A 12,782-nucleotide genomic window follows, 5' to 3' on the forward strand; every position below is an offset into this window, starting at 1 on the left:
TGGATGCTGAGCGACTAAGTGACCGAGCGTCTTCCCATATGCTCTGCATTTCTGCTCCCAGCCCCAGGGACCACCTTAACCCAAGCAGACTGGGTGCTCTCTGCTTCCCTGCTGCTTACCTGGCTGGTTCCCCAGTGTTGCCCCCAGCACCTGCCCCAACCTCCAGCCTCCTTAGACCTGGACCGCCTCTTTTTCTCACCACGATTCCTACCCTTGCGTTGCCAGGGAGACCTGAGGTACTGGGCAAACCCTTGGTATCACCCCCCGCCCCACCCCCGCCCCGGCTTTGTCAGCGCTGCCCCTTCAGTCCCGGGAGCCTTTGTCTCATCCCGCGGGCTCCTCTGGGCTCCTCTGCCCTGAGAAACCGCGGGACTTTGAAAATCACCCCTCTGCCTCCTGAATTGATCTGTAGCCTTGACTTCTCCAAAATGTGGTCACGTATTTTCAAACTGCAATTTGTGTGAATCCAACTTAACTTGACTGGAAACTGCCCTGGCCGTCGTCCTCCCCTGCGTAGGTGCCACCACCTCCCAGCCGGGGGAGCTGGTGCTCTGAGCCGTGATCTGGGATCAGAAACCCGACCTTTATCACCAGGGCCCAGAGCTCCGGCCAGGCTCGGCTGGAGTGTGGGGGCTGGGAGGCACCTCGGGGCCTGGCCTTGCCCGGGGGCAGCTGTGGAGGGACCCGCTCACTCTGCGGGGTTTGGGGTCTTCCCTCCCGGTGGGGGTTTCGGGGCTGGTGCTGGGACCTGCGGTCTTTCGAGTCCTGCTGCACGTCTCTGTGTGCATTTCCCCTGGCGACCCCAGACCTCGGCTCATCCTGACCTCGCCGAGCCCCTGCAATGCCGTCGGTGACACGTGCGCGTCCCGTGGTAGTTTGCACCAGATGACCTCTCAGGAGCTCCCTGATCTCCTGTTTCTAGTTTTCTGAAAGAAGCGAGGGAGACGCTCCCTCCCAGACAGCGTGCTTTGCCCTTGCTATGTCTGCCCAGCGGGGAGTCGGATGTTTTCCAACGTCACGCTTTTCCAGAAAAGGAGGAGTGGCATTGCGGTCGGCTCCGTCCAGAGTTCTCTTCATCCTTTCTTCCTTTATTTTGAACAACAAGCTCTCTGGGCTGCTTGGGGAAGGCATGGTCACCTGAAAACGTCCCCATGCATGCTTGTTTGGGATCCTTTCAGGAGGCACCTGAAGTGCACCATCAGCTTAAAGAGGGAGGGGCAAACCACGGACCTCCGACTGGGGTTTACTCTCGGGAACCTGCTCTCCCGTTTGGAAGAACTGGTTCTGCTGTACAGGAGCTTTTGAGCCCCGTGGAAATCAGAGAAGTGAGTCTGCAGAGTCGCCGTGCCAGCTGACCCGAGCCAGTCCCTCGCTTACCATCGCTGCGTTCCGTCCGTTCCTACGGGCACATTCAAAACAAGCAAACAAGCGAACATGCAGACAGCTCTGACGCCAGCGCTGCCCCATGATGAGAGCTGGCAGCAGTGTTTTCTGTCTTAACTGGTACATGAAGCCGAGGTGTGACTTCCACCTGGCAGGATCTGAAGTTCGGGAAACGCAGCCTCAAACGCGTCGGTTCTTCAAGGTCCGTGAGGGCTGGCGGACCCTGGCCTCAGCACCGGCTGCCACAGCACGTGGGGGGGGGTGTCTCAGGCTGAGTCCCGCCCCGTGCCTCCCCCCACACAAGTATTTTCCAGGAAGCAGGCACAAAAACAGTGAGGTGGCCGCTCTGTTGGCGGGTGAAGTCCCCGCAGCCTCCCCCTTGGGCGCTCTCGGTGCCTTTCCTGAGGGCTCACGTGAGGTGGATGCGCCCGCTGGACTTCTCCTTGGTTCAGGCCCTGAAGCCTCCTTCGAGGGCCCACCTGGGCCCATTCAGAGGGGCGGCCACCCCGGGGCGCCCCGTCACTGTCCTTGCTCCCGCCGGGGTGGGGGAGGGGGGCGGGCAGCTGTGCGACACTTCTCACCAACATGCGCGTCTCTGATTCCACTGATCTCCCCAGTGAGACGGCATCCATTCCGATAACCAGCAAACCCTCTGGTGTTGATCAAAAATAGCCCCAACCCAGCCAAAGCTGAGGCCTCTGGAATGTGAGCCCTCGGCGAGTCTTCAAATGCTGGTGAGCCGCCGCCCCAGAGGTGTGGGCTAAAGCTAACGCCTTCAGATCACACTGTGTGAAGTGTTTGAAAGCAGACTGCCCACAGTGTCACGACGGCAGATGTAGCAGCAGCATTAAACACAGCTTCAAAAAGTGCTGCTTCTGAATAACTTCGATGGAAGTGGTAGCTGACTCCAAAAAGTGGCGGCTGAAATCCTGCTGTCAAAGATGCGGATGAGGGTTTTACTCTGCACTGGTGCGAGTTATCCTTGTTTCTATGACCTGGGAGTGGAAAATGACACTTAAAAACTAGCACCGTGCTGGACACAGTAAGGGGTTCTAAGTGCGCACGTCTAGCTGAGCAAGTCGTGGTGATGAAGGGTGTGTGCTGCCCCTGCGTCTCCAGGGGCGGCACGCTTTGGGGCCTCTCGCTGGGGAACAGCCCATCCGTTTACATTCGGCCGCCTTGTATGTAAACATATTCGGGGGGTGGTAAGTTTTGCCGCTCGAGTCCTTTAAGGCCCGGGATGTGCAGAGTGTAAGTGGAAGTTTGCTGTGAGGAGGGTGGACAGGAGCAGGGCCCGAGCACTCGCCTGCGAGGGGTCACGAGGCAGGTGCCCAGAGTGTCATCTCTTGTTAAGTCCCCTCGTTTAGCTCTGAGGGGACGAGCCTGAAGCTCCAGGTGGTGTTTTGTTGTGAGCTGCCTCGCCCTCCCCTCTCCCTCGCTTCTTAGGGCTACTTCAGGAGAGCTTGGCAGGTGCGCGCGGTGCCGTGGGCCTCTCTGAGCTGCAGCGCGGGGCTGACGCATTGGCCGAGCGTCACACTGTGTTTTGATTTCAGAACTCTCCAAAGCCTTTCTGTCTTATTCAGTCTTGTTTCTAAAACCCTGGGAAGAGGCAACAAACCAGGCTGCCGTTTGAAATGCTGGAAATCATGCTCTGACTTGCACGACGCCGGTGAACTTCAGAGCTTGGCTGGTGATGGAGAGAGACTGGAAAGACCAGTGGGCTCACGCGACGATCCTGAGTCTGGGATGCCTGGCAGTAGGCGGAGCCCACACTTCGGCTGTGCTCCGCGACGTCCCTGATCATCCGGAGACGCTCCGCACATCCGCGAACAACAAAGTGGACGTTTAAGACACGAAGTAACAGGGTATTAATGGGAGAGGCCTGATGCCCTTGAATGGTGGGAAAGCATGACCCAAGACGCTGCTGCGAGAGCGGTGTCCCCTGTGAGCTGACAAGCAGGGTCACTGTGTAGCATCTGGGCTGTGAGCACCGTTGTCAGTGCTCTGTATTCTTCATCTGTTCTCAGCAGCAAAGAGAAGCTAGGTCCTCCGGCTCTGTGCTGGGACTTAATTCCCTTTAATCAGAGCCACTTCTCTTCTAAAAGGAAGCTTTTGCTTCTATTTTCCTTCTCAGAGAAAGGGCTTTTGTTATTTTGTTTTTACTGTAATTCAGAAAAATTCCACCCGAGACATCTTCTGGTTGACCTGGGGGTGGACTTGACCCCCTCTTCCCTCCAGTTACTGTACAGCCCGCACGGCTGAGTTTAGGCACAGGGGATGCCATGTGTGTCACAAAGCTGTGCAGCTTTGACTTCAGCTAAATTCCCGCCTTTTCCTTCCAGCCGAGGTGGCCCACAGGGAGCGACTGGCTCTGCTCGGAGCCCTCGCCCTTAAGGGCTTATTCGTCATGCGAATAAGATGCCGGACACATTGGCTGAAGGAAGAAATGGGTGAATCGTGTGCTTTCACAAGGCCCAGTCGGCCACCCTGCCTGGCGCTGTGCGCTGCGAGAGCGAGCAGGGACCACCTCTTTCCTTTTTCTTGCCCGCAACATTGAGATCCAGGAGAACCAGGGGACCAGGGTGGCCAGGTCTGTGGAGACCCAGCCTTGGCCCTGTTATGGTTCGGGGTTTTTCTGGTGTGCCTGAATGTCCCCAGGTACTGGACGGTCATCTCCAGTCCCGCCACCAGGTGAGCTAGTAGTGTTCTGGGAATAAAAGCTTGGCGATTTAGGTCAAAAAGCCAGGAGGACCACGGTGTACCAGGTCCACTCACGTCAGTGTTGTTCCGTTGTTTGCAAAGTATCGGCTTCCAGGTTTTAACCTGGGTACAACGTACATGTGCTTTAAAGATTATTTTCTTTATCCTGTGATTCAGAAATATAACTTGTGTATCATTTTTAAGTGTATAATTCAGCGACATGACAATTCCACAGCCATCCCACTGCCCATTTCGAGAGCGTTTTCTCATCCTGTGCAGGAGCTCTGCGCCCCGAGCAAGCCCGCAGCCTCTGCTCTGCGTCCGGTGTCTGTGAGTCGCCTGTTCCAGGTCCTCAGACAAGTGGAATCAGGCGTATGTCCTTCTGTGACTGGCTCATCTCGCCTGGCGTGTAGTTTCCGGGTCTCCATCCACGTTGCAGCGCGTCAGAACTTCGTGCCTTTTCACTCGGTCACACCCCAGTGTGTGCGCCAGCCGGGTCCTGTCTGTAATCGTGTTTATTCACCTGCTGAGGGGCACTTGGTCGGCTTCCACATTTTGACTGTTGTGAATGACGTTCCCACCCGTGTTTGTGAGGAAGAAGGGCATTTATGGTGGAACGTAACTACATTGTGCTTTGTGCACAGTTCCTGATGGTAACACATGGAACATGAAGAACTGTAATGAGGCAAAGGCATGAACAAACCACAAAAACAAAAACGCACTCTAAGTTCAAAGGATGAACAGCATTGCATCATGAAGGAAGCATTTGCTGAAGGTCGGGGTTGCGCCAGGCACACACCCTGAGTTCCCAAGCATCTCAGGAGGGCCCTCCCCAGTTGGGAGGGGCGGCGAGTGTGTGCTGGAGAGACAAGGCCCAGGCAGGCAGCTTTGCTCGCAGGCAGAGGTGGCTGGTGCTGCCGGAGAGGTGCAGGCAAGGCCTTCGGGCCTTCAGAGGCAGGGACAGGGCCCCCCGGGTCAGCGTGGGGGCGTGAAGGAGGCTGCAGGACTCAGCCCGGCACCACGGGAGCAGACAAGGCACTGACTGTGGTCAATGTCCAGCTCTGCTCTGTCTTTGCTGAATCCAGCTTGTGTTCTTCTGCTTCCTGGGCCTGCCCGGAGGGCTCTGGGTTCCTCTGGTTCACGGTGCTCACTGCTGTTAAGCAGTCTTCATCCTGCGCTTAAACAGTCCTGCCGCTCTGTCTCCAGCGGCGCCTTGGATTCGCTGGGTCTGGCTCTTCTGTGTCTCCGGGCGACCACGCTCTGCTTAACCTTCTGGAAGAGCTGCTTCTCTCTGGGTGGTCTGGAGCACCGCTCTCAGGGGACGCAGACCTGGGCTCACGCTGTCTGCCCAGGGGCAGCACACGACGCAGTGAGCAGCAGCCCCAACACTCCCGAGCTGTGTGACCGCAGGGAAGTTACTCCACCCCTCTGACCCCCTTGTGCAACATGAGGGCTTTGGGCGACACCTGAGGCCCCGTCCAGCGCTACAGCTTTATGCTTGCCCGTATTGTGAGTTAATTGCCTCCCTCTGTCACTCGTGGAATGAGTGACTCAGCAGTCTGACTGCTTTGCGGGCGTTTCTGAGGAAGCCTGGTTATCCTGCCATCAGGAGCAAGGGCATGTCCATGGTCAAACAGTCTGACGGTCTGATCTGGCTGGCGTCTGGCTGACACTCACTGGGTTTCTTCTCGCTGCCCCCTTTCAGTGAAGCAGCTCGGACATTGGCTGGCCAGAGGCATCCGGGCCATGGTGGGACTCTGAGCGAGACCTGCCAACAGGAACCGGCTGTCACCCACCGGCCTTCCCAGCCCGGATTCAGGATGCTGACCCTGAAGCTCCCGAGGCTGCTCAGCGCCGAGCAGGTGCCCCAGGTACGTGCTCTCGTTCAGGTGGCTGAGCTCCCGGCTGGGGCCCGGTGACTGCTCTGTGAGGCCCACTCTCTCCCAGAGCCCCTCCCAGACTCCGTCAGGGGATTCCAGCCTCCTGTTTCCCTCACTTACACCGAGCCTGGAAACAGAAGGGACCCCGAAACCACGTAAGGTGTAGCCCTTCCCTGTGATGGCTGCATTTCATTCTGAAGCAAAGTCATTGTTAAGACTGCAGGCTCCGGGCGGAGGGTGTAGCTCAGTGGTGGAGCGTGTGCTTAGCATGCACGAGGCCCTGGGTTCAGTCCCCAGCACCTCCATTAAGATAAATGGTAAACATAATCCCCCCAGAAAAGGGAAAAAATTGTTTTTAAAAAACTTAAAAAAAATGAAAATGCTTTCTAAAAAAAACCAGGACTAGATTCAAGCTGAAGAGATGAAGCCAGCAGCACGGGGTGGGGGGACGTTTTTTAAGGCCCCTCCCATGGGTGCTGGAGGCCCAGGCCAGGTGTGGGCTGAGGCAGCGAGAAAGGTGGCTGATCCTCCTGGGCCGGGGAGCCCTGGGGCGGCTGCCCCGAACGCGCCTCCGGGGACTGGTCATCTGCGGTGCTGGCGGGAGGTGAGGCCGTCTGCCTGTGGGCCGGCCCAGCGGGGCACGTCCTCCTTGCAGAGCAAACGTCTCATTACACCTGTCTCAGAGTCAAATTTCTTTCCTTTTTGACTGAGTGGGTGTTATTTCACGGTGGAAACATCATCTGGAGGACGTTGGGAGGACAGCTCCTTTCCACTCTGCTGACCCCCACGCCCGTATGACTTTCCCCAGGAGAATAAATTCCAAATGACTTACTGGAAGATTTAGGGGAGACAGGCCTGCAAACCTTCTCCCTAAAGCCTGCGTGGGCCAGGGGGACGGGGGGACGGCGCAGGGCGGAGCTGTTGGGGGTGGGGCCGAGGGCCGCGGGAGGTGTCAGACGCGTGGGAAGCGAGGCCGGCTCCCCCACCCAGGGAGCAGGGGGCCCCCGCGCCGCTCTCAAGGGCCGCGCACGTCTCTTCCTGGGGCGTTGCTCTAACTCAGAGCTGATGTCATTTCCCACCAAGATGAGCTTTGCTCTGTATTTGAGGACCCTCTGTGTTTCACTGGTTTCTTTCAGTACCTTGCACATCCTGCCTAAGTTAAATCTGAGTGTTTAGTGACGGTTGTTGGCATTCCCTTCGCCTAAATAAGAATAGTTTATGATCCAATTTGATACACATTTCGGCAAGATGTCCCGTATCGGGGAAGATTCAGAGAGTGCTGTGTATGCTCTCTGAATTATTCCAAAGGAGGCATCAATTCTTCTGGTCAGAAATTTGACCCATCTCTGCAGTAAGGTTGTTCTTGGATTTGGGGACAAATTCCGGTGTTGTATTAGTTTTCTTTTGTTGCCATAACAAATTACCACAAATTCGATGGCTTGAAAAAGCAGATAAATTCATTCTCTCACAGTTCTGTAGGTTAGAAGAAGACATGGGCCTCACTCGGCTGAGATCAAAATACCGGTGGAGGCTTTGGGGGAGAGTCTGCTTCCTTGCCTTTCCCAGCTCCTGGCGACCTCCCGCCGTCCCCGGCTCCCGGCCCACGTCCTCTGTCTTCAAAGCCGGGAGCCGTGCGTCTCCTGACCTTTCTTCCGTAGTCACATCTCCTTCTGCCTCTCCCTTCCTTCCACTTTCAAGTCCCTGTCATTACATTAGGCTTACCTGGATCATCCAGACAATCTCCCTATTTTAAGGTTAGCTGATTAGCTACTGTAATTCCATCCGTGACCTTAATTCCCCTTTGCCATATGACCTGACGCACTTCCAGGTGCTGGAGGCTTGGACGTGGACATTTTGGGAGGCCTCTGTGTGGCCTGTCACAGCCTTTCCAGTTATGCTGCGTGGTTATCACAAGCTCACCTGTGGTAGAGTTTTAAATCAATGCCTGAAACTGAAGGTTGTTTTTCTGGTTCTTCAGTCAAAGACTGAACCCAACGGGACGCTTCACTGTTTCAGCTTCTTGACTTTCTTCTGTCGATCAGCACCCTGCATGATGCTGGCCCTTCAGTGGGCCTTCTCACTCCGGGACACCCAACCTGTACTGGGTAAAGTGTACTTTTTAAAACCATCTATGTACTTGCGTGGAGGGCAGACACCATGGTCACGAAGGGGTCTTCCCAGGGCGAGGCTCATCCACTGCCTCCGGACGTGCTGAGCCCTGCGATTTCCCCAGACGTGGGAAATGCGACTGCGTAATTTGTGGCAGTGGGGGACTGTTCACGCTTCCCTTGAAGAGAAGAAAACAATCTGTGTGTCCTTCTTCCCCATTTTTTTGTTCACTGAGGTGCTGATGCCCTCGGGACCCCCCCCCCCCCGTAGACGGCGGTAATTTGTTCCATGACTTTTTATCCGTCGCACGTGTTCGAGCAGAGGGACTTTGCCGTCGTCTTGTGTAAACACTGGGCTGCGTGCGTGACAGCATCCTTATGCTGGACTGAATGCTGGACACTTGTTTTTAAGGAGTGTCACCCTAGTGTTCTAAGTTAACACTGACCTACGATCGCTTGGCACCAGCCATGCTTGCTGTTAATCCAGCCTGTTCACGGTCCTAGTGACTGCGTGTGGGGCGTGTGCAGGCGGTGCTTTGCACTTTTTCAGGTGACAGCCTGCGTGCTCTCTTTTGCCGGAATGAGTCTGGTCGCCCTGCACGAGGGGCTTGGCGTCCGGCCGGCGTCGGGCGTGCGGCAGGTCTGTGCTGAGCGACGACTCATACTTGGTGCAGCGGTTTGCGGCCTGCTCCCTGCCCTCCCCGTCTCCATGCCCCTCCCACTAACCCCTGGCCACACTCCTCACTCCTCGCTGGTCCCTGACCGCCCCTCCCTGGCTTTTCATGTCTGCGCCCCTGGGCTCATGGTGACTTACCTAAAGGGCACCTCCTCTTCTGGGATGAGCTAGATTCCGGGCAGGGAGGGGACAGCATGATGCTGAGTCAGGTGTCTGGGCGGTGAAGCCAGAGCTGGTTGCAGCATCACAGGCCCTGGGAAAGTGTTGGAAATGCAGGCTCACCCAGCCCTGCCAAACTGCAGTGAGATCCCCGGGAGGTCCGCAGACACCTGCAGGAAGAGCCGGAGAGCCTCTGGCTTAGAGACGTGGCACCCAGCCTCCCCACTTGTGTGAGCCGGCTCAGGCTGCCATGAAAAGCACCGCAGACGGGGAGGCTTGAACAGCAGAGAGTCACCTTCTCCCATCCTGGAGGCTGGACGTCCGCGATCAAGTGCCACAGGGCTGGTTTCTCCTGAGGTCTCTCCTCAACCGGCAGACGCTGCCTTCCCGCCGAGTCCTCGCGTGGCCATCCCCTGTGCACACACGCCCCAGTGTCCCCCCGTGGGCCTGCATTTCCTCCTCTAGAAGAGGTGACTGTCGCCGTATGTGGGTGACAAGGTACTGCATGCAGAAGACCCTACAGGCCCCACACGGATCTACTGGAGCTGACGAAAGAATTCGGCAAGGCAGCAGGACACAAGAGCGACACACAGACGTCGGGGCGTTGCTCTACACGGACAATGAAATACCAGAAAAGGAAGTAAAGAAACAATCCCTTCTAAAATCACGTCCAAAAAAATGAAACGCTTAGGAATAAATCTGACCAAGGAAGTGAAAGACATATACGTGGAGAACCGTAAACATTGATTAAAAAATTAAAGACGACAAAGAAGTGGAACTACACCCCACGCTCCTGGATGGGAGGAATTAATACTGGTAAAGTGGCCACACTGCCCAAACCCCCTGCAGACTTAACGTGACCCTGTCAGACCACCCAGGACGTGCCTCACAGGGCTCGAACCAGGAACCCTAAAACGTATAAGGAATCGCAAAGGCCCGGAACTGCCAAAGCCATCCTGAGGAAAAAAAACAAAGCTGGAGGCATAACCCTTCCAGACTTCAGACAACGCTACAGAGCTACAGTCGTCAAAACAGCACGGTACTGGCACAGAAACAGACATACGGATCGATGGAACAGAACAGAGAGCCCAGAAATACACCCACACGCTTACGGCCAGAGGAGGCGGGAACACACAACGGAGAAAAGACAGTCTCTTCAGCAAGCGGTGTTGGGAAGACTGGACATGGCATGTAAGTCAGTGAAGCTAGAACACTCCCTCACACCATACAAGGAAATAAACTCAAAATGGGTTAAAAACTTAGATATAAGACCAGATGCCATAAACCTCCTAGAAGAAAACACAGGCAAAACATTCTCTGACATAAACCCTAGCAACATTCTCCTAGGGCAGTCTACCCAAGCAATAGAAATAAAAGCAAAAATAAACAAATGGGACCTAATTAAACTTATAAGCTTTTGCACAGCAAAGGAAACCATAAGCAAAGCAAAAAGATAACCTACAGAATGGGAGAAAATATTTGCAAATGATGTGACTGACAAAGGCTTAATTTCCAGAATATATAAACAGCTCATACAATTTAATAACAACAAAAAAAAATCCAATACAAAAATGGCAGAAGACCTAAACAAGCAATTCTCCACTGAAGACATGCAAATGGCCAATAGGCATATGAAAAAATGCTCAATTTCCCCAATTATCAGAGAAATGCAAATCAAAACTACTATGAGATATCACCTCACACCAGTCGGAACGGCCATCATTCAAAAGTCCATAAACACTAAATGCTGGAGAGGCTGTGGAGAAAAGGGAGCCCTCCTACACTGCTGGTGGGAATGCAGTTTGGTGCAGCCACTGTGGAAAACCGTATGGAGATTCCTCAAAAAACTAGGAATAGACTTACCATGTGATCCAGCAGTCCCACTCCTGGGCATGTATCTGGAGGGAACTCTAATGTGAAAAGACACCTGCACCCCAGTGTTCATAGCAGCACTATTTACAGTAGCCAAGACACGAAAGCAAAGTAAATGTCCATCAACAGATGACTGGATAAAGAAGTTGTGGTATATTTATATGATGGAATACTACTCAGCCATAAAAAAGAATACAGTAATGTCATTTTCAGCAGCATGGATGGACCTGGAGATTGTCATTCTAAGTGAAGTAAGCCAGGAAGAGAAAGAAAAATACCATATGACATCACTCATATGTGGCGTCTAAAAAAAAGAAAGAGAAAAAAGACACAAATGAACTTATCTACAAAGCAGAAGCAGACTCACAGACAGAAGACAAACTGATGGTTACCAGGGTGAAAGGGGGTGGGCAGGGATAAATTGGGACTTCGAGATTTGCAGATACTAACTACTGTATATAAAATAGATAAATGACAAGGTCCTACTGTACAGCACAGGGAACTATATTCAATATCTTGTAGTCACCTATAATGAAAAAGATTATGAAAACAAATATATGTATGTATCTGTATGACTGAATCACTATGCTGTACGCTAGAAATTTACAGAACATTGTAAACTGACTCTACTTCAATAAAAAAACAAAATAAACATGAAACTGCTCAAAAAAAATAGATAAATTAATGAATAAGTTTCCTGTTCTGATGAGGGACTTGAGTTGCATTGGATGAATGGGCTCGCTTTAATTGATCACCTCTTTGAAGGCCCTGTCTCCAAGCACGGCTACGGAGGTGCTGGCGTCAGGGTTTCAGCGTGGGTTTTGTGGGAGCTGCAGTTTGGGCCACGACAGCACTTTAAAGAGGAAGTCCCTGAGGCCCAGGGAAGTCTGTGACGGTCCTCAGTCGCCGCAGGCGGAGAGATGGGCGCTTCCTCTCCAATGAGCCCCGCGGGGCGGCCGCCAGGGACAGTGCGAGAGGCTGGGATGTGGGACTGATGCTTCAGCTTCGCCCCCACTACTGGAATCCTGGGTGAACGCCTTAACCTTTCCTTTCCTGAGAAATGGGGACAATAAAAGGCTGTCCCTCCTGAGGCTCTGAGGGCTCCATGAGATCCACACGGGAAATGCAGACAGGACACGGGGCCTCGCTCAGCCTCTCGGTTTAGCCGGCTGTCACCGTGCGCTGCTCCTACTTAGCGCTGAGCCAGAATGCCCGCTGCTCTTCCCCAGGTGCAGCTGAACAGCTGGCAGAACCAAGGGCTTAACAAGTCGTGGTGGAATTTCGGGCGTCCGCTGGCAGGGCACAGGGCCTTTCCTGGAAGCCACCCCTGGCGGGCAGGGAAAGGAGACCCGCAGACGGCCTTCGACCCGCTGCCTGGGGGGGTCTCACTCCTAAGTGGCAGACTGCGCACGGCTTGATTTCATTTCGCTCTGAGTTGCCTGGCCTGCGGCTACCGGGAGGAAGGTGGGGTCACGTCGCCCCTGCTGTGTGGCTGAGCCGTCGCCTGCCCGCTGGGGCTGCTTGGGAACAAGGCTGGCTACGGAGGGTTAAGGAAGCCACTGCCACCTGCCCTTTTGGCGCGAATGCAAAACTGTTTTCACAGGTTTTGTCTGTTGTTCAGATTTAAGTCGTCTGTGTTCTGTGCCGTCTCCTCCGTGCAGAGCGCTCGCTGAGGCTGGAGCCGCACGGTGCAGGGATGATTGCCCGCCCGGCGCTTGCCACAGGGCTCAGACCCGGGGTGCGGGCTGGTGAGCGAGGGTCAGGTGGGGGTGGCAGAGCCGGGGGGCCGTCGCTGCTCCGGGACAGAGGGGTCCCTTTCTTTTATCCATCTTTTATCTATCTGTCCTTTCTGGGGAGGGGCTGCTTTAAACCCTGCCCCTCATGGTGTGGCTGATGGACCTCCCCATCCATGTCTGGGGTCAGGACAGCAGGTCAGAGGGACCCAACCCTGGCTTTGGTGGCAAGGCATCCTCCCAGCTCTGGGGCCAGATTCTTAAATGTGGC

General features: G+C 54.6%; 1 protein-coding gene and 1 non-coding gene across 9 annotated transcripts in view; both read left to right on the forward strand.

Moving 5' to 3' along the window:
• Positions 1-12,782, forward strand: part of PAQR5 (progestin and adipoQ receptor family member 5) — a 52,250-nt gene that overhangs the window by 16,070 nt on the left and 23,398 nt on the right. For 2 of the 8 annotated variants that reach the window (XM_032469355.1, XM_032469354.1), the window contains one exon: positions 5,789-5,954. In XM_032469355.1, coding sequence (XP_032325246.1) covers positions 5,904-5,954 — 51 coding nt within the window. In that variant the 5' untranslated portion in view covers positions 5,789-5,903. Of the gene's footprint in view, positions 1-3; positions 5,131-5,154; positions 5,453-5,571; positions 5,593-5,788; positions 5,955-12,782 lie in introns of those variants that run through there. The other 6 variants (XM_032469358.1, XM_032469357.1, XM_032469360.1 and 3 more) reach the window with 6 other exon arrangements.
• Positions 8,097-8,254, forward strand: LOC116660305. Its single transcript, XR_004315759.1, has one exon. It is a non-coding gene; the product is annotated as a U1 spliceosomal RNA (small nuclear RNA).

This window comes from Camelus ferus, chromosome 27, assembly GCF_009834535.1.
Source record: "Camelus ferus isolate YT-003-E chromosome 27, BCGSAC_Cfer_1.0, whole genome shotgun sequence".
Lineage (NCBI taxonomy): Eukaryota > Metazoa > Chordata > Mammalia > Artiodactyla > Camelidae > Camelus > Camelus ferus.